The sequence below is a fragment of the Callionymus lyra genome, chromosome 6 (genome assembly GCF_982586985.1).
Source record: "Callionymus lyra chromosome 6, fCalLyr1.hap1.1, whole genome shotgun sequence".
NCBI lineage: Eukaryota > Metazoa > Chordata > Actinopteri > Syngnathiformes > Callionymidae > Callionymus > Callionymus lyra.
The window spans coordinates 21,884,531-21,910,622 of record NC_141823.1 but is presented as its reverse complement, the minus strand read 5'-3'; the positions used below and the strand labels follow the sequence as shown (position 1 = coordinate 21,910,622).

The 26,092-nt window shown below is 39.2% G+C and overlaps 1 protein-coding gene across 1 annotated transcript; it reads right to left on the bottom strand.

The window, feature by feature from the left end:
• On the bottom strand, positions 1-19,333 carry LOC148077571 (uncharacterized). Its single transcript, XM_087794239.1, has 12 exons — positions 19,179-19,333; positions 16,171-17,033; positions 15,927-16,107; positions 15,710-15,849; positions 12,661-13,226; positions 11,245-11,518; positions 10,983-11,178; positions 9,343-9,524; positions 9,183-9,278; positions 8,904-9,068; positions 4,498-4,588; positions 1-2,896 (listed from the first exon to the last, which is right to left on the bottom strand). The coding sequence occupies exons 2-12, from the start codon at positions 16,985-16,987 to the stop codon at positions 2,833-2,835; spliced, it is 2,772 nt and encodes a 923-aa protein (XP_087650365.1). The 5' UTR covers positions 16,988-17,033; positions 19,179-19,333; the 3' UTR covers positions 1-2,832.
• Positions 19,334-26,092: the final 6,759 nt, after the last annotated feature.

Sequence of the window (26,092 nt, the reverse complement as noted above, 5' to 3'; positions counted from 1 at the left end):
TAGAACGAGGACAGAGAACTTTTTATTAATCCATAGAGAACATAATTGAACAAGCAGTGAAACAGAACATGTGTATTTCTTCAAGTAGATTAAGGAAATAATAGAGAAAAAAAACCTGTGGGCGACAATCTGTCGAAGAAATCATTCAAAACAATACCATAATGATACTAAAGACACCAGGAGTTTATTGATTATATAAAAACATTCTCTCATGTGTTCAATCCTGTCTTAGAAACGGAGTGAACAACAAATATTTACCAGACAACATTACATAACAAATAAATAAAACCTGTGGAGGAGTAGTTGAATTACATGATGGATGGACGGAGACAAATTATTTGAACAAGAAACCACAGCTAGGGTCACAAAATGAGAATTATCTGAATATTTGCAATAGAAAGTCAAAACTTTGCAGCAACATTTAACAATTAAAAGAATGTCAATCGATGAATTTATTATAAACTAGCTAAAAAATGATAAAGTGTTGAGTTCCTAGCTGCTTTTTAAATGGACCTACCTCAGTGAGACATGAGAGAAAGTGATCTTATTGAAGTGTTTTAATGACTACCTGAGCTACATTTGTGATCACCTGTGTGCTACATGCTCGAAAGGTCAACTCATTACAGCACATACGTTGGTTGAAAATATGTACTTAAGTGACACATTTGAGTACAAAGAAGGCATTTTCATTTACATTTAATTGCCAGGCTTCAGAAAGAGTTTATTCAACATTCAACACATACATTTCCCATCTTTCTGTGCTCCATCATCTGATACATAACACTTTGTACGTCTATAAACACAATTATTGGCACTTTTAAATGGACCAGAAAGCATAATATATAAAAATATGAAATCACAAATCTTTATCCACAAAGTACCTTGACGTCATGTTCATTCAATACATACCTCAAACTATAATAAACTGCGTGACAGTTTTTTTTAAATGAGGGAACCGATGCAAAAGTATTTAGAGACGCCAACATAAAGCTTGAATATTAAGAACATTTGTGGCTTTGATCTCCGATTTAACAGCCAGTTTGACTAATTCACCAATTTAATCAGAGATCAACAAAGTCTACACAAAATGAAAGAAAAAAATAATGGACGGAAATGCTGTCCTTCAGAGAAAGTGCGACGCATCTGGTTTCATGGTTACAAGGTTGAATGGATTTAAATGGTTCTCAAATTAGGGGTCTGTGTCAGAAAGAAAGGTTTGTTAAAAATCCCTGATCCGACAATGAGGGGGAAACTCAGACTAAAACCTGTGAATCTAGTCAGTTACCATAGCAACATAAGCTCTGAAACAACCACTGTTAGCATTAATGATTCCTTCTCAAAATATGGTTTAAATTAGAACAGATGTCATACATTCTGTCCCAGATGGGTTTCGCTCAGACAGTCAAGACGAAACATTTCTACTATCCCAAAATGACACTTGATTTGTGGTCGTATTGTTTTGGTCATAATGTGGCGAAGAAGGCTGATGATTTTTTTCTTTTTTTTTTTTAATGCCATGTCATGTCATCCGTGCTCTATTGATGAGGGTTTTTTACATTCACAAGCACAAGCTTCGCGCTGGTAAACTTAGACTTGGGGTTGATTAAACCATATTTCTGACATGAGAAGGTCAACCCACAGTTTTACACAGTCTTAACAACATGTTTTTGAAACAGATTTCTTCATTAATCAAACACTATTGTTGACCAAACCTTCATGACTGGAGAGACTATTTTGAATACGATACAAGGGGGAATAAACATGAATCACTCCGAGTACACTCACGACAAAAAAAAAGTCTTCATTCAATGTCTTTTGAATCCTGGGCAGAAATAAATTGGTTGACAGAGAAACAAAATGAATAATAATTAAAAAGAGAAAATGCATGTGTGTTTAAAGTTAAGGGTTTAAGAATTATCCCTCGTGGGAAATTATTAATGTACGGTTGACTATGACGGGAAACTTTTGTTTGTGTTTTTATTTAAACCGGTGACAGAGAAGGATACTGTGATCAACTAATTGACAGAGGAATGAACCAATCACGTTGCAGAACACAAAATGGGGATAGATTTAAACATCTAGGATGAAATTAAGAGAGATATATCTACATTTCATAAAATTACTGCTTCACTAAATGATCGTAGGGAGAGAAGAACATGTCGTGTACATCTTTTGTTGATTGTCAATGTTGTGTTTTTATGTAATTGGTGACATTTGTCTTTTTCCAACAACTCTAGTCTAAGTTAAAAAGTCTAATGGGTGATTGGAAACTTATACCATTTCTAACTGAGGCCATAAAACATTTTCGTACTTCCTGAAGACAGAACTTCTTAAAATCTAGTCAAGTAAACACTATAAAAAACACTCCATCTGTGCCACAAAAGTTGCATTCTTGAACCACTCGAAAAGTGCCAGCTCAGCACAAAATCTTTGTACATCACCACGAGCATCTCCTGAAAATGACGGACATTCCAAAGGAAAGAAAAGAGGTTGCCTGACGTGTTTTTTTTTTTGTTTTACCTCAGATGAACTAATCCTTCAATTTTGCTTGGGTTGACAAATTACCAGGACAAATGTGAGGCCAGAGGATGAAGAAGAGCATTAACAATACGGTGATTATCATCATCATCATTTATAAAATTGTGAGTCAAACATAAAGAACTCTTCTGTCAAGCAACAGTCTGTCCCTCAAGAGTAGTACCGAGCACTATTCACATCTGAAAATACATCTTCGTTTAACAATAGTCTCTTATCAAGCCTCTCAGGCTGCGCAGCGAGACGCTTTCACTGACCAATCTTTCCCGGAAGTCCCTTCAAGAGGGAAATGTGTAATTATAGATCCGACAGACCTTCAGCGTGTTCGTTCAGCTCCATGGTGAAATAATCCAGAGGACGCCTGACGGATGAAGAGAACAACAGTTTTTCAACATGATCTCAGTTGTATCACCTAAAGTTCACTTGCAAGTCTAAAACCTGTGACCTGTTATCATGGCAACCAGCATTTGGAACTGTAAGATCAGTTGAATATTTGAATCAATGCTAATAATTAGAACCATTATTATGAAGTTTTAACTGGAGCGATTAAATCCGGATAGGTCTTGGTAAAAGCATAAGCTTGTCAAGTGGACAAAGTTACGTGACGTTACAGAAGACTAGCTTTACATCGGCTTGACATGAACCTGACCCATCTCTGCTCTGTGCGTCTGAAGAGTTTGAATAAATCGACTGGAAATTATTTTACTGAAGTCTCAGAACAAGAAAGGCTTTTAGCGTTTTTTGAAGATTGAGACATTTTATATTTAAAGACGATTATATAACACTGAAAAAAGTTGTTGAAAAATATAGAAACTTCTCAAGGACAGTAATTAAGTTAATATACATGTCTCTGAATGTATGAACATAAAATGAAGAGAAAGAATGAAAAGATCTCAAAACTGTTTATGAAGTTGTTTTTTAAGTCAATTACTAGTGAATAGCTACCAGATCTGCTTTTACTTCCTTCATGTGGTCACACTTTTTGTCGTGTCATGATGCAAAGTCCTTTAATAGATCAGGGATTTAGAAAAGGGGAAACACGTGACCGTAAACTTAGCATTTTCTCTCCTTAAACTTAAAAAAGGAGAAGATGAAGATGTCAAAGAAGTTGCAGAGGAGGGAGACTTTTTTTTTCTTCCACATTACAAGACCTTCAGAAATAAAAAGGCATTCATGTGAATCACGGTAAGGGTGAAAAGACGTCAAACATCCTCCCACACTTTTCAAGTACCTCAGCTCTTTGTTAACGACAACTTTCCTTTCACTGCTAATAATCTAACTTTTCTACCTAACTCATCTTACTACTTACTACTTACTACTGCACCGTGTGGAGGATCATTGGATGGACATTTATAGCACCTGCATCACCGGTAAGGCCATCAGGATCACTGGTGACCCCACTCACGCGTCCCACAGCCTCTTCAGCCTGCTGCCGTCATAAGGGGAGACTAAGCAGTCTTTGTTTTTTGTTGATATTCTGTTTGTTAGTTAAATAATTAAGTATTTTTGATCATTCATTTCATCGTATTGATTATTTATTTTTATTTAGTATTTATTTTCAATGTCATTTCATAGTCTACTTCACGTTTTGCATCGTGGGTCTGAGAGGACAAACAAATAAAATAACTTGGAACTTTTCAAGGTCTGAACAAGATCAGGAAACTGCTTGAGCTGTTGCTTGACCACTTTGATTTTGTTTTTAAACACTTTTAAATATACATTTTCACATCTAATACATCTATCATACATATCAATATTATGTATTACGGTTTTATAACTAGGGGACAGCACTGCTTTTTTTATAGCCCGAGGTAGAATCTTATTAGTGGATGTTTACATTCTTTTTAGATTATAATTTAATTTATAAAGAGCCATTACTCCCTCAGAGCCCGGGGGAGGTGTGGCTAACCCTTGGTAATTATTGAAAACAATAATTCAGGCCTGATGAATGTGTTGTCTTACCTCCTCCTGTAGAAATATACAAATAGAGCCGCTCCGAGTCCCAAGAGAAGGACAGATAAAACCAGACCGATCTGCAAACCAAGAGCTGAAGCTGGAGAAGACAAATGATGCACAGTTACTTTAAGTTTTTACACACTTTTATAGCCTACATACTTGCTGAGGAAGACAGCATAACAAATGCAAATACAAGTGCGGGAAAGAAATAGTTTTTACTCTAAAACTCCAGCTGTGGAATAACCTGAAAACACTACAACAGATTTTCTATAGACAGACAAAATATTAATTTAAATAATTCAGTTATTTTCCATTATAAAGTCAGCTAAAAGTATATTGAATTTTGTATTTGACTGATAAGTTGTGATAAAGGATGTATTTCTCAAAACTTATTTCCATTAACAGCTTTCTATAAAAATCACAAAAGAGGCTGCTGAAGAAAGATTTAGAATTTTTCATTTGGCTCAAATTTTAAAAAAATTACTCAAGTTGTTTGCTTTTTTGATTTAAGGGTTCTTTTAGGGCCAAATCTATAATCTTCACGTATGTGGTCAAATACTGTAAATCGCCCCAAAGATGGATTCTCCATTGACAGAAATAAGTCACTTAGAGCAGGCAAACCCGAAAGGCCTGTGGTCTTTCGCCACATTGTGGTAGACAATTAGCTCTATATGTCAATAGTAACAACTTAAACTTGCTATCAGAACTTGGGGGACAGAAATAAATATCCAACCCAACTTATTAATGTTGCAGACTGAACTGCAACCTCCCATGATGCAACCCTCCCCAATAGCGAAAGCTGATCGGTCACTACAATATTGATCAAATATAAACACTTGTATATAAGGAATAGGATCTGTTTTTATAATACAACGAACAAAATGACTCGCGTTTGATCGCTCGAAACGTAGTCTATGAGGGTCACAGACGTTCTTGTGAAACAACATCACATCAGTTTCATAAAAGTGAAGCTGCAGCGAACAAGGCAGAGCAAAAGCAAGTTTACCTCGTAAACTTATATTAATGCATCATCACATGATTTTGCGACAAGTCTGTGGTGCAAAAAAAGTTGAGGATCGCCGACTTAAAGCATTAATAGGAAAGATTAAAGGTATTGGTTTTGTTCCACGTGGGCAAGTACCAAATATATTGTTTGTGTACAAACTGAGAGAAAGTCTCATGTCACATGTCAGTTTAAGGTTTTATCTTCCTGGTCAGTTGGAAAAGTTTCTCAGTACTTCTCTCCGTCACTGACCAAGAGTAGTTTGGTCGTCGCATGACGCTCACAGGCTCTCCGTGAGGGCCAAAGTTATGTAGTAAATGACATTGATAAAAAAATAGGTAGATCATGGCAAAACATGTGACAAAATGAAATAATGTCATGTTACCTGGTGCTGCTTTATGATGAGAAGTTCATAAATAAAGAATAGTTCCACTTCTTTTTACTGATTTTTTAATCGTTTTAATAATATGTCACATGTCAAGAAAAATGTGGATTTGACGAACGCACATTGACTAGGGTTGTCAAAACTCATCGGAAACAATAGTAATTAGTTATGGTAGAGATGGACACGCTGTCCATCATTAATCTTATTGTTTTTAATTATTGCTGATTGTAGTCTGTACGCCTTAATGTTCTTTTTCAGCTTGCTAACATAAAACAGTGTTTTCTTCTATTAGCTCTAGAATCCTGACATTTGGTACTTACTTTCAACTTACAGTTGGAAAAATAAATCCCAAAGCTGCTGAAGCTTTGAAATTTAGCCTTTATTTGTAATTGAAGATGTTATCCATTTGTTTTGCATGTATTATTCATTTTAATAAAAATATTTGGAGTATTTGTAATTATTGAATCCATGCAACCTGAAAACTAGTATCGTATATGTAATATCTGTCTTAGTATCGATAACAAGTTCACAGGTTTAGTATCATGACTCTAATTTTTGGCAGGGGAAAAAAGACAAAAGAAAGATGCAGATTCTGAATTAATGAAGGTGAAAAATGTAAATGAACAAGAAATGTACTTATAATAGAAGTAGCACATGTGGTAGGGACAAAATACATTGATTATAAAGACCGGCTCAACGGGTACTCTACCTGATAAGTCCTTAATATTAGGAATTAAACCCGAAGCAGCCTGGTGCATCTGACTGAATATTAATCCTGATGCTTTCTCTCCAATTTCAGAATACGTGGCTCGGGTGTTAAAAGAAAACACTCTGCCTATTAGGTTGTGGTTAAGACAATTATTTAAGAAGAAGGCGGACAGCTCTTTATCAATTGTAGACATGTCTTTAGAAATGTTCAGATGAATATAATTAGATAATTCTGCCCATTTAGATTGACGCAAACCATTTAAATGTGTTGCAAAAGAGATAATTTCCCACTCAAAGTATGCTGTAGGTGTCTCCCGCATCATGGAAGATGATCCAGAGAAGATTCTTGAATCGAGCGCTCATCCGGGGAGATGCACATATTAGGAGCGTGATCCGAAATAACTTAAGTTTATAGTTTAAGCCATCATACGGATTATTGCTTTAATTGAGTTTGCATTTTGTCGCCGCAGGAGCTGTGAAGAGGTGCGAGGTTGCCGGTGGCCTGATAATTTATGACCCCAAATGTCTGCTCTGTTGGGACAGAAAGAGGAAGGTTCTTGCCTGGAGGCGAGTCAGTGAGACAGTGGGTGTTCCTGGAGAGTTATGACATTCATCCAGCATATATTGCATTCGCTTTAATGCTAACTCAGGGGTTATGTAGTTCATTTGGTGAATTTAATTAATAAAAATAAAAAAATCAGAGAAGACGACTTTCGCAGGACAAATGGTTGAGTCTTAAAGTAGAAGCGGAGGCAGGCTGACATTCGCCTCAAAACAAAATGCTCGTCATGCCACGTTTTTGGCACCACAAGTAAACGAATAATCAAAACACGAGGGCGGCACAGCATGTCGTGGAGCGGAGTGGGAGTCGACGTCTCCACACCTTGGCAGGGGACCAACATTTATACTTGGAAACATTTGTTTGATTTGAATGTTGACATTTTTAGCAGTCTTAGAGCTTCAGTTTCAGTCATCATTGGATATAAAAAGGTGATGCTGTAAAACTTGTCTTAAACTAGAGGTTAGCTGACAGACTTGGGGGGTGGGGGGGATTTGCTGCCCTCTAGTGTGGCTGCAGCCATAGACTAAAGATTTCATGAGACAAATGGCCAATGAAAGGGATAATGGTCAATTCTCCCGATGATGAGGTGAGGTGGCCCAGCAGCATGTTCTCATTTGTCTACATGCCTTTAAAAGCTTCGATGCCTCATCAGCAGAGAACCAAACTGACACACACACACAAACACACACTCCTCGTCGACACATTTGTTTTAACGCAACACAGCAATCTTACATAGAGGAGAATAAAGAGGAGAATAAAAGCAAATCTTGTTTAATGGGTTCATGGTTATTACAAGCAGCACTAAGCACAACTAAGGTTTGATTAGATTTTTTAAAACCTAATTAAACTATTATTACTATCTTAAGTTGACACAAGTTTTGTACCATGAACATAAATTGAATTAACTCTCTGAAGACCTGCGTGGAAAGTCTACACTTTTCAGAAAAACAAGCAACCAAACTGCTTTACTGCAGTGGGTCAAAGACAGTGTTTTCATATGAAGTACTAAGACTGAGACTTTTTGAAGTTAACAGGATAATAAAAACAAAACACAAATAGAAAAATCTTGTTTGTTCTTGTTTTAAGAACACATGCACATTCTGAATGATCCAGTGACATTGCAGTTACACGTTAAAACATTTTAAAAATAAAATAAAATCTTACATACTACTGCTTTAAGGCCTAATATTTGTGTCAAATGTCCTTAAAGATGACGAAGATGACATTGAAAAACAGTTTGAGTAAGCTATATTTGAATTAATTCTGAATTTTTTGTTTGAGTGTCAATTACTGGGCTTTCCTGTTTTTACGGTTCTTAAATTTGACTGCCTGAGGAAAAAAATTAAAAAAAGTTTGATGTGAATCCTTAATGCAAGTTAAAATGTATTGAGCAGCCATCTGATCTGTTGAAATGTTTCCCAGCCACGGCTGAGAAAACTCTAAATTCACCTGAACAAAGGCAGTCAAACAGCCCTGTGACTTTAGACTCCAAGTAAATAAATGAGTAGACTAAAAATGTGGGGTGTCATTAGCATGGAAATGATAACGGTGTGAAGCAATTTATTTGGAAATGGGATGCAGATTAAAGTCTGCTGGAGATGATTTATCTTTGTATTTATTTAGAAAGTATTCCTTAAAGGCGGCATTTATCTATTCTCATTCACTTAATACTTAAACAACTTGTTTGTTGCCTCAAGTTCTCGATCTTTCTTGTCTGCACCCGACTTCTGTTCTGTCGCACAAATGTGACTCACCGCGGCCCGTGAAGCGGTCAGTTGTTGGAGAAGCACAAGCTTCTCTCTGAGCTTCAGAAGCGTTCTCCAGAGACGTCTGGGAGATGAGGGTCTTCTGGTGGGCTGACAATGCTTGGATGAAGCCCTGAACTTTTAGCCAACCCGACAAACAAGAAACGTTTGCTCCTAAATGAGAAAGAAAAAGCTAGTCAGTGGCCCACAAACAGCCTTAATATATTTTTTTAGCATCATCTTCAGCAGCGAAACAAACATAGATGATAAGATAGGAAGGTGTTGCACCTTGTAAATGTACAGCAGAGACCCCGCAGTGACACCTCTGCTCCAGATAGTCCACCACCTCCTCCACTTTCCTTCCCTTCATTACAGCGCTACAATCTGCAAAAAAGCAGCAGATTAACAAAACCTACTTTTCAAGTTGAACATAATTTTTCATACACACCTTCCGAACCATCCCACCAATCGCCTGGTGGTTGCAGGCAAAGGTCCATCTGACTTGAGAAGTTGCTGCTCGGGCAGATGTTATTGCTCCGGGGCGTGGCAGAGGAGCTTGTCCAGGAGGGGGCGCTTCTGACTTCACAGCAGGAGCAGCGACTCAGTGACACTGGGCCACCGGATGTGGACCTGCAACAGCAAGAGAGACAGGATTCTTTAGGAGTGACCACACAGGTGACCAAAGATGACCTAGTTATAATTATAATTTTAATCAAAGATGTTACTTTTATTATTGTGTACTGAGAGACCTTTTAACATCACCAGCAAGATAAAACTTAAAACTGAGAAAAATATTTGACCGTGTATTTTAAAACTTTATATACGCAAAATGTGGCTATGGCGATCCACGACCTTGCCGTTGCACCATTCAGACACTAGGGGGAGACAGAATCAATCTGTTCAATCGTATATATCTTATGTATAGATAGAAATATATTGCTGTCTTTCAAGTCTTTGTTAACATTAGTTATATGAAACACTTAGACCATATAAGCCCTCAGTATACATATATAAATATATATATATATATATATATATATAGCACCATTTGTAAGGGGTTGAAGCATCTTGTGATAAATACTGTGCATCTGTGTTGTGATTGATGAACAAAGTCACAAAATTAGATTATCATGCAGTCTTATTCGCTAAAATGAACAAATCTCTTTTACAAATGTGTAGTTAGCTTGAATTTTGGCGTTTGGCTCCTGAGTTATAGTATGTAGATAAAAAAATCAAAATCAAAATGAGAGTGAAATGTATATTACTACACTAAATGTTTATAACTACACTCTACATTTTTAGTACAATATATATATATATATAAAGCAGACATGGCGATATTTCGGAATAAAAACCGATGTGGAAAGCCAGTGGAGGTTCGCGAGTGTTATTTTGCACTGGAAATTATCTCTCAGTTATTTTCTTTTATATTCTATTCTTAAACCAGTGTCTCGTGGAAATTTTCAGAAGCTAAACAACTTAACTCAACATTTGTACTTACAAAAAGGATTGTGCAGGAACTGGTATCGTAGTTAGTTATTGGTATTGAAGATTTTTGATACCATACTTGTATGGTCAAGTTCAGGAGATAGTGAATGTATGAATATGAATGTGTGGTTCTGTGAAAGTTCTTAAACATGATTTAAATGTATATAAAAGAAAACACATTTGGTTGAGTTATCTCAGAGCAGCACTGATAACTAGGTCAATGCTGCAGGGATTGGATATTGACTGACATGCCAATTTATACCAAATGTGTGTTCGTGTGTGCGTGTCGACCTGTCACATGTCAGTGAGAGATGAGCAGGAAAGTGTCGATGTATATTTTTAAAACTTCACTTCAAGCCAAGATAGTCCCAGTGAGTCACATCACTTATTTTTAGTCTGAGCAGATTCTTGTCGAGAAGATAAGAGGAAGATCATTATTAACTCGAGAAGGAAGCAGAAGTTTCTCAACATCTGAGGTCGCATGAAACGTATCCAATTGTTTAATGATGACAACCTGCATCTCTTGTGTTCAATTAAATACAAGAGTATGAAACGTTATTTGAACGTACTAATAATAAAAAGCGTGTAGTCGCACTTTACCTAGGAGCAGGAATCACTTGTCTCCCTCTAGTGGTGGACAAAGAGGAGAGCAGCTGTTGGTTGTCACTGAACACCAGAGCATCTCTGAGACTTGAGTTGGTCAAAGCCGTCCCTGCTCGACAGACACTGAACAGGTCGTAGCAGAGAACTGCAGCACCTCGTCCTGGAACCGTCGACCCCTCCGGGAATGGCTGATCTGAGCGGCACAGAGAAGAGGCGTGAGTGAGATCTTCTTTCAGGTACCGAGAGCTCCTCCTCTTACCTGCTTCCTGCACATTTCCGACCACGTAAAATCCATCCCAGCCGGTGAAGCCGGTCAGAGGGATGGCTATCGTGGTGCCGCTGCGCTCCTGGTCGTACAGGGTGAGCACCAGGCCTCGCAGGTCGGTGGTCGGGGAACCGTGCAGCTCCACGAAGGCGGTCTGTTGACTGTGATTGGTCCAGAGCCCGCTGGACACCTCGTTGATGACCACACCTTCCGGGGCTGGCGGAGGGCGGGGACAGATGTTCTCTCGCAGAGGTGTGGGCGGGGCCACCTGTACCAAGAGTGTTCAATTACACAATTGCTAGTTGGCCTTAATAAAATTATATATTTTTCTAATTTAATTTTTGACTTTATTTTGGAGGGGTAGAAAATACTGTATTTACTCTACTTTACTGCAGGAAAGAAATGAAAAAAAAATAGTTAATCGGCTCTCAAAGGTCATAATTATAGGGAACCAGCAATGAGTGCGAGAACAAAACATAATGCTGACATTATCATGTGGCTGGTAGTTCCTCTCTCATAGTTTGACACCAAATCAAGAAAAAGTCTCACTTACTTGTTGTATATCATTTAATTATGTATTAACTTAACCGCTTAGTTTGTTTTTTTTGGGTCAGTTTTAAGATGTCAATTTATAAAATTAAACCTTTTAACGGACAGCTGGACGATCATAGGAAAATGGTCTTCCTACAGTTTGAATGATAGTTCATTTAAATGAATGATGGTTGAATATTTACTTACACTTGATCTCACCGAAGTATGTTACTAACTAATTCATTTCATTAGTTTTGTAAAAGATTACGGATGTGAGAAAAGAAAACGATAATTGTAACTATTGCAAGGTTTTTTTCTCTGTACTGTATTAATCTTTAAAATATGTTGATATTTAATTAATATTAATTTATTTTTATCATTGTTATTTTATGATTCATATTTCAATCACATGTATAAAATAAAATAAATTTCATTTATATTTACAATTAACATGCAAATATTCACAGCATTGTAGCTGAATTAACAATAAGAACCGGACCATCACTGAGGCCTAGAGGATACAGTCGATTAGAGCAGCTTTTAAAGCTGATGTTTAGACATATTTAAGTTTCAAAACAAGATGTTACGACCTCATCAAGAGGGGTGTTGTCTGTTAACTCAACACCAGAGTCAAGTACTCGACAATACTACACATATATCCATCCTTGTTACTACAGTAACTCAATGTATCGCGCTGTTACCTATGTATCGTTTTGCCAGATTATTTTCAATATACAATATACCCTTTAAAATACATCTAGAAACCATTTGTCTTCCCCAGCAAACCTCTGTGGCTCGGGTACTTACAATATACCCTTTTAAATACATCTAGAAACCATTTGTGTTCCTCAGCAAACCTCTGTGGCTCGGGGTACTTACGGAAAAAGCCGACAGGTCGTGAGGGTACAAGCCTCTGCAGCGGCTCAGCGACTCGTCACCAGGCAGTACCTCTGAATCCTCCAGCAGGGGGAGTTGACCGGGAGTCAACGCTTTACTCAACTCCACAGCATCCTTATCCGATCCTCGCTTCCTATAGACCACCGCATCCAGCAGCCCTTTGGTGGGAATCCCTTTCTGTGTAACGGAGGGCGGTCCATAAGGGCTCCTGTAGAGAGCCACGGCGTCAGGCCCGTTCTGGATGGTGCTGGGAGGCAGGCGGAGCGATGGGGCCGGCACCAAACGGTCGCTGCCCAGCAGGAAGTAGCCTCTGGAGGTGGTGAAGTGTCCACTGAGACTGATCTCCCTGTAGGGTTTGTTGTTGTGGGCGCTGAAGAGGAGGATCCAGATGCCCTGGAGGGAGACGCGGCGCCCGGACGGGTGCCAGAGCTCGATGTACTCGGCGTCCTCGGCCTCCCCGGGAGAGTCGGTGTTCAGCTCGTTGATGAGGAAGTGGCTGGTGCCCCAGGGAGAGAGGTGCGGGGGTGCATCTGTCCCCCCTGGAATATCTGCCATAGTAGGAGAAAACATTTTCTGTCACTAATCTCTTAATGCATGTGATCTCTTGATGAGGAAAAGTAAAAGACGTTTTGCTATGATCAGTTCAACTTTAATTGACTTGCTAACCAGCATTCTAGCTTGTAATAGATTTAAAGTAAGAAAGTGACTTTTTAGATCTTTTTAAAAGATATTTGGTTGAGTAAAATGATATTTAGAAGAAAGGGGGTGAGGGAGAAGATGAAGAAAAAGAATAAAGAAGAAGCAAATTAACTATTTTAATTATTATTTCAAACCATTTCCACTGAACTCTATTGTTAAACATGATATAAAAATGACACATAAAAGAAAATCACCATCCTAATTAATATTGAAATCTATAATATGCATCTTAAAATCCCTAAATTTGAACCTGTCTCCAGGTAGAAGATCCAGGGTTTCTTCCATGACCCTACCAACTGTGGCAGGGCATCAAGACCATCACTGATTACAATGCCACACCTGGACCCTGCCAAGATGATACCAGCTTTCTTAATGAGCAAAACAGTTTTTTTTGGAAGATTTAAACAATGAACGACAATACTGCGAGGAAAGCCACCCCTCACCCAGACGAACAGACACTCGAAACCAGAGAGTCCTGAGGAAAGTTAATGCACGGAAATCTTCGGGCCCTGATAAAATCTCAGGACGGCTGATCAAGGAATGATCTGCATCCTCACTGACATCTACAACACGTCACTGACCCAGGCTTTTGTCCCCGCATCCTTTAATTCTGCCTCGATCATCCCAGTGCCCAAGAAACCAACCATCACGTGCCTTAATGACTTTCATCCGATTGCACTAAAAACCACCATCATGAAGTGCTTCGAGCTGGCAGTTAAGGACCACATCCTCGTTGTACTGCCCAAATCTTTCGACCCGTTCCAGTTTGGGTACCAGCCTCTGTGTGCTCCACTGGAGTCTGGAGCACCTGGATGACAAGTACACCCATGTGCGAATGCTGCTCCTGGACTTCAGCTCAGCATTCAACACCATTATCCCCCAGAACCTGGTATGCAAACTGGGCCTGTGCAACTGGCTGCTGGACTTCCTTACCAACAGAACCCAGTCTGTCCGTGTGGGCAACAACACCTCAGGAGTCGTCTCTGTGAGCACCGGCTCCCCACAGGGCTGTGTCTTGAGCCCACGACTGTCGTCCCAGGTACAATACCAACCAAATCCTGAAATATGCAGTCGTGGGCCTCACGCTGCAGAACAGAAAGATTCTTTCCTCTGGCCATCAGACTGCTGAATGAAAATATGACTTGAGCTATGCACTATTTAAAATGTATTTATTCTATTTAAATTATATTAGCACTATTGTTAACTTATTTATACTTATACTTTATATACATTAATTATTATATGCAATATTTATAACGTTATTTATTTATTCTGTTTATACTATATTGCACTATTTTTAACTTATTAATATTTATATTTATACTTTTTAAATATACATCTCCCTGCTGTGTTTTTTGACGGTTGCCAAGCAACGAAATTTCGTTGCCAGTTTCACTGCTGTGTTTATTGTGCAATGACAATAAAATAAAGTCTGAAGTCTAAAGGAGTTCTGAATCAGACTTAATCTATATCTATAACTGCTATGTCTGGACTCAGATGATTTTTTTTCCTTTTTGGCCTTATTTGTCAGCAAAGGCCAAATGGTTTTAGCAAACTACTCCCTTCTTATTAGTCTGAAAAAGGTTCATTCTCTTCTTCTCATTCCAAGCAAGGTTTGAAAGTCTGTTTGTACAAAACTCTCTTTTCATTAAAATATTTACATTAGAAAATGTGCTAAAGCTCTGCTTACTGAAAACACTTGGATTTTCTGGAGATGAAATCTTGTTTACAATAACCACGCCTTGATTGATCAATCTGCATTGATTGATCAATCATCAAGGTTAGTCACCGCGTGTCATAAATCATGGAAATCTTCAACTCCAAGGGACTCGTTGTATAAACAAAGTGGGGCATTATAACAGCTGGCTGGAGGAGGACATTATTGTGTCATAATGGACGCCGCTCTTATAACCTCTCATTTGCTGGGATTTCAGACGGGGGAGAAATGTATAAAGTAATAACTTCAGAACATGGTCATGATGATGGACTAACTGCATCTTGGAGAGGACAACGTTTCAAACATGGAGAGCTGGGTTTTCACATTAGTAAACTAAACTAAATTGTTAAAAAGAAAAGAGCTTTGAAGCTTAAATATAAAGCAAGCTGCAGCTTTTTAACGTTTTTTACCTTCTTTTAGCCCTTGGCTGCTTGAGAGAACTGACGCTAGCCCCCTTAGCATGTTACAGGGACCACAAAATATTTATAACTAAATTACACAATCTTCGCATTATTCACTCAAATTCATTTTTTTGAAATCCCCGGGAAACTTCAGGTACAGCTGGTGTAAATATGTCTAGGAATTTTAGTAATATGATAATTGAAAAATACTTACAAATGCCATGGGGGCAGATCTTCGGCCAGGGACACTGGTTTGGTTGACCAGGGGTCTGCGGAGCCTCCCAGAACACACCCGGGTCTCTGGTCCACGTGGCCACCCCACAGCGACTCAGGTAGTAACCTCCCTCTCGCAGACTGTAAGACAAACTCTTTATATTTTCCACTCGAAAACAAGTGAGAATCTAAGCAGTGCTGATGCTACTACTTCTTGCCTGTTGCTCAGCTGATACGGTACTCTGCCGGGGATGAGAGTCTCTGTGAGGTTGGCGCTTGGTCTCCTCCCAGGTCCCGCAAACACAAATGCATCCAGGGGCTGGACCTGGCTCAGAGGACTGCCCACGGGAAATTCTGCCGCGGTGCCGCTGTAGATGGCGACGGCCCCCGACTCGTCTCCTGATGAAGAAACACACAAATACATGACGAGATGATGAAGACCAGGCGACTCCAGATGACCACCTTTCATGAAGCGCTTCTCAACCGTCACTGGGATGAGTCCACTCCACGCCATGTCCACGCTGATTTCCATGCTGACGCTGACCCGGTCCGTTTTCCCGTCCAACACGACCAGAACCAGCGGGCCCGCCCCGGGGGCCTCGGTGAACTCCACGAACCCGTCCACCTGACCGCCCCCCAGCTTCAGCTCGGTGATGACGGGGACGGACGTGGAAGAGGCCGGAGGCGTGCAGTTGTTCCTCTTGCCGGGCGACGGCGCCGACACCTGGAATCCCCATCGGTCTTCGGAGAGCAAACACCGCTCGATCGACTCGTCCCCCTCGAGCGTGGTGTCGTCTTCCACGAAAGCCATCTCCCCCGGGGTCAGGACCTCCGCCAGGACCTCCCCCCCCGCCGAGCGACGGTTCATGTACACGGCGGCGTCCACCAGGCCGACCGCCGTGACGTTCATCTTCTCGTTGTAGCGGGCGGCGGACGTGTGATACAGCACGATGGCATCGGGTCCGTTCTGAACCGTGTTGGGGGGCAGGAGGATGGCGGGTTTAGGCAGCATGTCCAACGAGCCCACCAGGAAGAAGCCTCTGTCATCGGTGCTGTGTCCTTTCAGGTCCAACACCTTGTAGGCCACGTTTCCATTCCCGTTATAGAAGACCAGAGTGTAGCCGTCCAGCGACGCCCGCTGCCCGCTGGTGTGGTAGAGCTCCACGAACTCGGTGGTGTCCAGTTTTGGGTTGTCTGCGTTGATCTCGCTGATGATGAGGCAGGGCTCCCCTCGGGCCCCGACCATCACCAGGACCAGACACAGAAAGTGGATCAGCATGATGCTCCTCCGCTTTCACAAGACGTCTGAACGAAAGGAGCAGCTTCTGCAAAATAAAGGCGGTAAGTCGACGTCTCATCGGTTCCTCAACTGTAATAGGAAGTAGAGAACATTTTTAACAAAGGAAATACAAGAAACAATAGAAAGATAACTTCTCCATCTAGAAGCTGCACATGAAACGAAACCGTTCTCTCTTTAATAATACAAAATGGAATAAAACACTAAAAAAAATTATATATATATATTTAACATACACTTTTTTGAGGGTTTGGGTAGAATTTGTCAAAAAGGAGATGACATTTCATAATTGATTGCCAATAAAAATGACCGGCTTAAAAAAGAAACAACTGAAAACTGAAGGTTTTGAAAAGGTTTCATGGTATGATTAAATGAGAAGGATCCTACATGGCTTTATGTCCATGGCAGGATAAGACTACAGCAGTACGAGTGGCTCTGGTACAGGCAGATATTCTTATTTAATATGAGCGCGGTCGAAGGAAGCTGGAAACTAAATACGGCGTAAGTGAAGACGTTCTGAACGAAAGCAAGTCAAGGCATGATTTTTTTTTGGCAGGACAGAACTTTAAATTGTACATTCTTATTTATTCAAGCTTGAATCCCATTTATTTCAACAGCCTTCTCTGTTGCAAATGATCACAGTCAAGCATGTCTGTAAAACGAGTAAGTGCATCAGAAAAAAATAAAGCTTTAGCTACAATTGGATCAACAATGTTATTGAACATGATGCCTGCAAACTGCTGTCTGAACAATGTAACACCTCTCCTTAAGATGAATCAATGAGCATTACTTTTTAAGAGAAAGGTTTAGTCTATGACTAATGCGTATTTTGTGTTATCTTCTTTCATTCTTTCATTATGAACTGCCAACAAAAAGAAAATCCTATGTTGTGTTGACAACCCTGGCAATAAAAACTTTCTTATTCCTTTTCTGATAATTAATCTTAAATGTGTGTAAAAATTTAAAGTAGTACATCAATCTTTACTACAAAAAAGAAAGTTAAAAGTATTTATAGAACAGTTTCCACGCACATCCAAAATAAAAAAAACACATCACAGCAAAAATGTTTTCAGAACATTAAGAAAGTAAGTGATCTATTAAAAACAAAATAAAGATTTGAACATAGCATCATCATAAACGTGGAGCTGCCAGTGTTTGACATTATTCTGACCATTACTATCCACACAGTTGATACATGTTCAGGGGCTGCAACACTTCAGTCATTTAAAAAGAGGCTCTATCTCGATCTATCTCAACAAAGTAGATCTAAGATACATTTAGGCATTTTGAAATATAATAAAATTAATATAATTGGATTTAACATAATTTTAGGTTTTTATATTTAACACAAAACGATTAAATTACCCAATAACACATTTGGATTAAACATGGTTGGTTTAAAAAATATGTTATGTTTCATTAGAACAGTTGTTCAAAACAAAGTAAAATAGAGCACAGACCACCATCTAGTGGACTCTGAATATTATGACACTGCTTCATGAAGCTTCATCAGACCATCACTAGTACTTCGAGATATAAAATCCTTGCTTTAAATGTAGTACTTTTCAATGTGGTGTACAAGTGTTTTATTTACCACTGACAAGTCGATTTGATCTTAAGGAAAGTCCTGGCATTTCCTGCCAGTGTCACATGTAACTCTTTTATATCTTGAAGAATTATAAAACATGTATACATGACACTTCCGATAAGGAAAGACTTTTCCTACGGGCTCTCGAACACGACACACAAAAACCAAACGAGATAAAGCTGAGATGATGAATGAAAGTAGTGATTCTTCTCCGTGGTGCGTTCAGGGCGCAGGTCTTCTGCATGACTCATGTCATGTTGCGAAACATGCTCGCGCACTGATGGAAAGTTCTCATGAAAAAAAACCTTATTTCCAGGGTCGCATAACACGTTCAAGACACTTTGTCCAACTGCAGATTCGGTTTGTATCAAAAACACCCCGAAAAAACAACAACAAACTGTTGAAAGGTTGCTGCAGACGTCACGTCAGAACCCCTTGAAGAGGTTCTAGGATTTGAAAACGATGACATCCCTGATCTAGGAACACTTTTATTCAGGTCACGGATCGGCTGCCATGCTTTGCATCGCCGCGACTAAAGTAAAGCGAGTCTGTCAGTTGTGTTTCGAGGCAAAACCTCCAACTTACCGCGTCTGCGTCGAGATGTCCACGCTGTCCACGCTGTCCAGGGTGTCCACGGTGTCCACGCACTTGTGAGCCGCAAGGACGAGGCAGAAAGTGAAAGTTCGAGCTCCTCCGCCGCTCCCTTCATTGACAAAGCAGCACTTTCTCCCCCCTAAAGTGTGGGCGGTCAGTCTGCGAGGGGGGTGATGGTGTCTGCCAGCCTTTCTTCTCTCCCTCCACCATTCACACTTCCACAGCTGAGCAGGAGCTGAAAGACCCGACTGTGGATCCATCACCCTGCTCTAATACCAATCCTTGAACCTACCATCATAGCATCTTCTCAACCCTGGGAGACTTCATAGCGTTAATATTCCTGAAGCCTTGTTTTAATTAATGTCTCTTTTGTGCCTATGGCTACATTTCAAAATGTCAAAAGCACAAACCTTGATTAAAATGTGAAGAAATTATACAAAAGTAATTCACCAGTTGATTTGAAATCTCTATTTCAAAAGCGAAATTCATATCCATCGAGTCAATTATTTTCAGCCCATTAAATCCTTATTTGTTTAATTTTATTTACTTTTGTTTCATTCTTAAAGGAAATAATATGTTGTTTAAAGTGCAAAAAAAGTAAATTACCTTTAATGTGTTAGTGTATTTATCCAAAGAGATGAGTCCTTTCAAACTACTTATCTCTGCACTTGAAAATAAGTAAGTAATTAAGTAATTTTTATTTATATAGTGCTTTTCCAGACCAGGGTCACAAAGCGCTTAAACAATCAAAACAATATTCAATAAAGTATATACTTTAAAGGTCAAAATAAAACACAACAGGAGTTCCAGAAAATCAAGGAAAAGCCTGAACAAATAAAAACGTCTTAAGATGTTTCTTGCTTATTATTATTGCTATTATAAACAAATCAAGCAACATTTTTCAGATAAACAACATAACTTGACTATGTAAAAAATGGGTTAAATAATGGAGACCTTATAGCTACACACAGTATCTCGACCCCTCAAGTTCAATGAGGTCATTTGTGTGACTTTGACAACATCAAGCTTCACGTCAACACTTTACATCTACTACTTTAACAATGATTTGTGTTTCATTTATCACACATGAAGCCTTTGATTTGAATTCTAATAAAGACTAAAGATAAAAATCTATAGATTTTAAACCTAATTACTCGAGTAAACACTTTTCAGGCTGGAGACTTAAAACCAAACAAACCAGATAAAGCTGCTGCCAGCCACTATTTCAGTGTCAATAGTGAAAAAATATCTTGTTAAATGTTATTAAGGGAGGTAAATGTCTTCTTGTATCATGTGATGAGCCGTGTCTGATGATTAATGCTACACATTTGCCAAAAACAGCAACTTTAATAAAAAAAGAGGACCCTCCGCTGTCTTTTCAATGTACTCCGCTTTCATCATTGTGTGCAAAGTACTTTTAGAATAGTAAAGGCCCTCGTGTTTCAAAGACAATATCCATGTTTATTTGCTGAGGCTGTTTATTTACTTTCACAAATGACCATTCCTGGAAGCCGCCTGTTTCTGAAGGGCCCAGATTTACGTGTCTCTCGAGGCTGAGAGGAATGTTTACCAGATGTTTCACAGTGTTTCTGCAAGTAAGCATATGAAACGCCGCTCAAGTGACTGCAACAGATCATTGAGCTACAGTCAGACTGTGACTCACAAAATTATAGAACTGACTTGTGAAAACTGACGACTCAACAATGTTGAAATGACACACAGAGGGTTAGTTTCAAAAACTGAGTATTTAAATTATTTTATGAAGATAATTTGAATAGATTAAGTTTTATTCAATATAATGTTAAATTGGTTCTAGGGCATTCTAGACATTCATCGTTTCCATTATGATCATTTTAGTTTCTAATGAATTACTATCATTTAATTGAAGATGTTCAGGGTTTTTTGGTGGGAGAGACAATAAATAACAAGATCTAAATTTAGTACATCAAAGGAAGATCTCATGTGAAAAAGTTCGGAGACAAGTTAAGGAGGAAAGACTCAGATGGTTTGGACACATGGGGAGGAGAGTCAAGGGACAGGAGGAATGTCAGAAATGGAAGCAAAAGAACATAAGATAGAGTTGGAGGAGGCTGACTCACATTTTTTGAGACACTGAAAGACAAAGAAGAGTATGGACAGGATAGAAAATCAAATGTAGACACAAAGGTTACAGGGAGACAAAGCAAAAATGTGTTTCAACAGAGCAGACTTCCCCATGGGTAGCTCCAGTCTTTCAACATTGCATCTGTGACAATTACAAATGACTTTTACTTACTTACTTACTTCTGTAGAAGACAGTCATGCGTCAAAAACTGACCAATATGTTGACAAAGGATTAATACTGACTTTTAACAATAACAAGTCTTGTCTTGGTGACGTAAACTTTAGTATCAATCTCATCAAAACATGCTTAAATATCATTAAAATCAGGTTCTTGTTTTACAAGATAGAAATATTACACAAACACCATAAACCACATTTACTCAAAACAGGCAGCAAAACACTTACAAAACATTACATTATTAAAAAAGTTTCACTATAATTATATTTAAACCTTTTTTTCGTTTTAGTGTTTGATTTAAGACTTTGCATGAATTACACTCACACATACACACTCTAACACACAACTACACACAATAATTTACACTGACACTGTATATTAGATCTATTTTTTTGTATTCTATCTATATGTTTCATTATTCTATTAAAACACAAAAAATCCCCAGTTTGAATCTAGCTATGTAATAATGAAAACAGGAATTGTAATAAACTAAAATACGTTAAATAGGAACTCAAGTTAGTAACGAGTAAGTATGTAGGTAAGTAAGAAAACTTTATTTGTACAAGCAGGATACAGAGGTATTTTATCGTATTTATTATCTGTGTGATTCAAATAAATGTAAGTGTTTAGAGAGAGCCTTATTGTTTATAAAGAGACCCCATTCAAATATCACATATTATACAATGTATTATTATTATAACTATTATGAATACAAGTATTATTCATATAATTATTATTATGAATATAATCATTATTATTAGTGTTATTATTTTTAGTAGTAATAGTCATTTAAATCGTGTATTAAGTTCTTCACTTTAGATCGAAGAGTTTTTTTCTCCAAAACGATGTATCCAATCCGTAATACCAGTTATATCCACGAGATGGCAGACTTACCGTTTGTGTGTAATGAAGGCGTCTCGTAAACTAAGACGACGAAGGAAAAAATCAAACGTGAATGCGCCAAAACATTATGACCTCCTGTCATAGATCCTAAACTATTTAGGAGAAAAATACTCGTGTAACTTTTTTGGGGACATGGAAACAACAGAACTTTTATTGAAATAAATAAAAACATAAACATGGGTAAGAGTTGAAGCTCAGGGATCATGTTCATATGTACCTGTGTGTGTCAGTAATGGACAGGTGTGCATGCACTCCCAGCAAAAGGTTAGTGGAAATGTTAATGGTGCACACGCACACGCACACGCTCTATGAGGTTGGAGGAGAAATTAACTTTTCACATTTTATTGAATTTCTGCCTGAACACGGCCCACATCCAACAATGAACAGCTCAATGTCAAGACGGATTAAATATATCTGCCGCTCTTTGTTTGGATGACTCACTCCGTGTCTGTCATGGAGTCTGATTCAGAAGCTTAGATGAAGATCCTCATGGAGATCTAAGAGAAATATAGACACAAGACAACAGCTGAACTACTTACAGACTCCTTATAGTCTGGTCCGGTCTGGACGCCTTTTCACACCAGGAAGGAGCAGAAAAGTGAAACACCATCCATCAGGATTGGTATAGAACGTGGGATTCACACATGAGGACAGGGACTGTGGGCTGTCATGTCACCTGTGAGAGGTGTTTTTCGTCGTTTCCAGTCAAAGCGGGTGAGCCTGAAGCGTGAGTTGACCTTCAACAGCAGCATGTGGAGGATAAACTCAGCCGCCAGCAGAGACAAACATGAGAGCTGGAGCTCACTGAACACCTCCCACAGTGTGCTGTACAACACACGTGTACAGTCTCAGCTGAAGATCATTTGAGGAAAATATTGGATTATATATTTCACTTAATCCTTCAGAGTCAAAACACATACCCTGGTGGGATGGTGACGAAAACACCGCATTGGGATTTAAATTCAACGGTACAATCGGCCAAAAATGCTAACCGGTAGCTGTGCCATCGGTATCATCCAAAATAAGTTAAACTTTCATTAAGTGTGTATATGCCTGCACACAGTGAATCAGGATAGTTCTGAGGTTACTTTCTATTTTGCGGGCCACATAAAATGTCTTCAGTTTGACACACTATCCTTTTTTCTTTCCGAGTCAATCTCTTGATTCAGCGTCAATGTTCTTCCCTTCATAAAAAACACATCTGCCTGAGTTCAAGAAACCAAACATTTGTGGGTCAAGTCTCAAACCTTCCAGCGCATGTTGTGGTTTGAAGGTTGAGGACGTTTACTCGTGTCAATTGGACCCAATTCAGGTCCTTGAACTAGTGATGGTCTGATGAAGCTTCATGAAGCAGTGAAATGTTGCTTAGAGGTCAGTAGGTGGCGCCATCAGTTTATAAATGATGTGATGTTTCATTAGAATAGTTGTTCAAAACAAAAGAAAATAATGCAGAGACCGCCATCTAGTGGACTCTGATGACATCATCAGACTGGGCCCACATCTTTGGTTTGAATAAACATTAGCGTTCCAAATATAGGAATTGTTTTTTTTAAGTTAACAGTTCATCACAAGTACAGTTTGTTATCTGGTCTTCATTTCTTTAATGGTTTTTAAGTTCTTTCATTTAGTCTGCAAATGAAAGAATGTTACAAAGATGAAAACCAAATGTTAATGAATTATGTTATTATGTCCTTGATACTATAGTATTTTCAAGATGAATTAATTTCAAAATGATTCACGATGACATCTTCTGGTAATAATAACGTTTTATAAAGTGACAAACACAAACAGTGACAAGATTAAAAATGAATTTATGATAACATCAATTGTTATGATGAAACACAATGAGCCAAGGTCTTAAGCAGGCAGTTTAATTTGAAATCTTAGTGAATTTTTGGAAGCTACAGTAGATCCAGTCGGTAAACTTAACCCTACCATCACCTCACACAGTAAATAGAAAAACTGTGACGTTAATGTTGTAACTCTGTGATGGTAAAGCGATGGAAACGTCAAACTCTTTCAGACATTCTGGGCAGAAAAAAATCTTTAATATTTTGTGATAAATGTATGAAAAATATCTTAAATGGAGTCAGTCTCGACCATTATGGGATAGTAAAACGGTTGTGAAAAATGACCTACATGAATGTCATAATAAAAATATCATAATATTTATGCCTGAGGTAAGAATTTTTTTTTTAATCAAAGTAAAAAGCATGCCAAAGTGTAACATTTTCCGAGTCATAAAACAATGATAACCGAGCAAAGCAAAAAATAATAGTTGTTGATATGAGCTTTGTCAACTGAGAGAGGCTCAGAGTAGAACCTTAGAGGCACAAATATCTAGAGATGGTCAAGATTACGCCTCACAGTCAGGACATTAAAAAAACAGATGCTTTTGTGTTGTTGTTTATATGTGTTTTGAGCTCATTTCCTGACTCACTCCTAGACTCTTCGGATTCTTCATATGTACATAAGTGCAGCCAGACCCGTGTTCATTTATCTCACCCCAAATTGCTCTGCATGCAGTTGATCCTCCGAGCCTCCCCCGGCGAGCCTCAATTCTTCAGCTCATTACCTCGGCCAGACATTGAATCTGGGACACTATGGCGACAAAGAGGGTTGGTGTCCGAACGCAGGGATGGGAGAGTGAAAGCGAGAGTGGGGGGAGAGAGGCGGGGGAGGCGAGGTGGGAGGGTATGTTTGTGTGTGATTCAGATGATGGCTGGGAATGAAATAAGAGCAGGCAGCGATCCATCACTCAACCCAGATACCGAGAAGGATCACAAGTGACTGCAGAGATGATTTGGCATTGATGAAGTGCGTGTTTTCTCTCCTTCTTCCCCGTCCTGCAGGCACAGAGGAAGCTTTTTTCTACCACCCGGAGAAACTCATCAGCATTCAGCTCGCACCAGCATCTCCCTGCATCCAATCACGTGAGCTCGATGCATGTGTGCCGGTAATGATGGAGGGAGCGAGAGAGAATCCCCCTCTGTTGATAGAGAAGCCCCAAGGTCAGGAGTAGAAAAAAGTGGCGAGCCAGATCGTGAGGCTCCGGGAATTCACTTAATGTCAGTGAAGGCATCACTCATATGTTTTCTTCCACAGCAGATGTTTGCTGGATTATTGATCAGAAGGTTTATCTCTCTGAGCTCTTTATGTTAGCAGGACCTGTTCTTGATGAGCGTCCGCCCTCTAATCTGGCCCGAGTAATCCCAAAAGGTTGACCCCTGTGAGGGGATGAGAGGTGTCAAGGCAGAAGCGCCACTGCAAGTCGATTCAGCTGCGAGGCTGCAGTCATGTTTGATGTAGTTCCCATGGCAACCGGCGACGGTGCCGCACCTGACCTACATATGTGCCGTATGTACACAAACAAGCGCCCGCCGTCTGTTACGGCAGCACGAGCGTGACTTTGAGGAACCGCAGCATGAAGATATCTGTGAGTCATGTGGACCGGAGATGCCAGTCACATGTTACTGACTTCTGATCCAACACTTCCCCTGCCACTCACCCTAGAAGAACGCCTGAGTTATGTGCTATGGAGCTGCAACTAGCATATCCATCGTTTCATACGAAGCCTCCTTTGACTTCTTAACTCAACCAACTTGTGTGACCTTGGTTGAGTTTCCAAGATCAGGTTGTTTTTAAGGACTTAGGGGCTTTAAGAAGGAGAGCTAAGAAACGGGTGTTACCCAAACGCCTTCTTTACTTCCTTCTTAGGAGA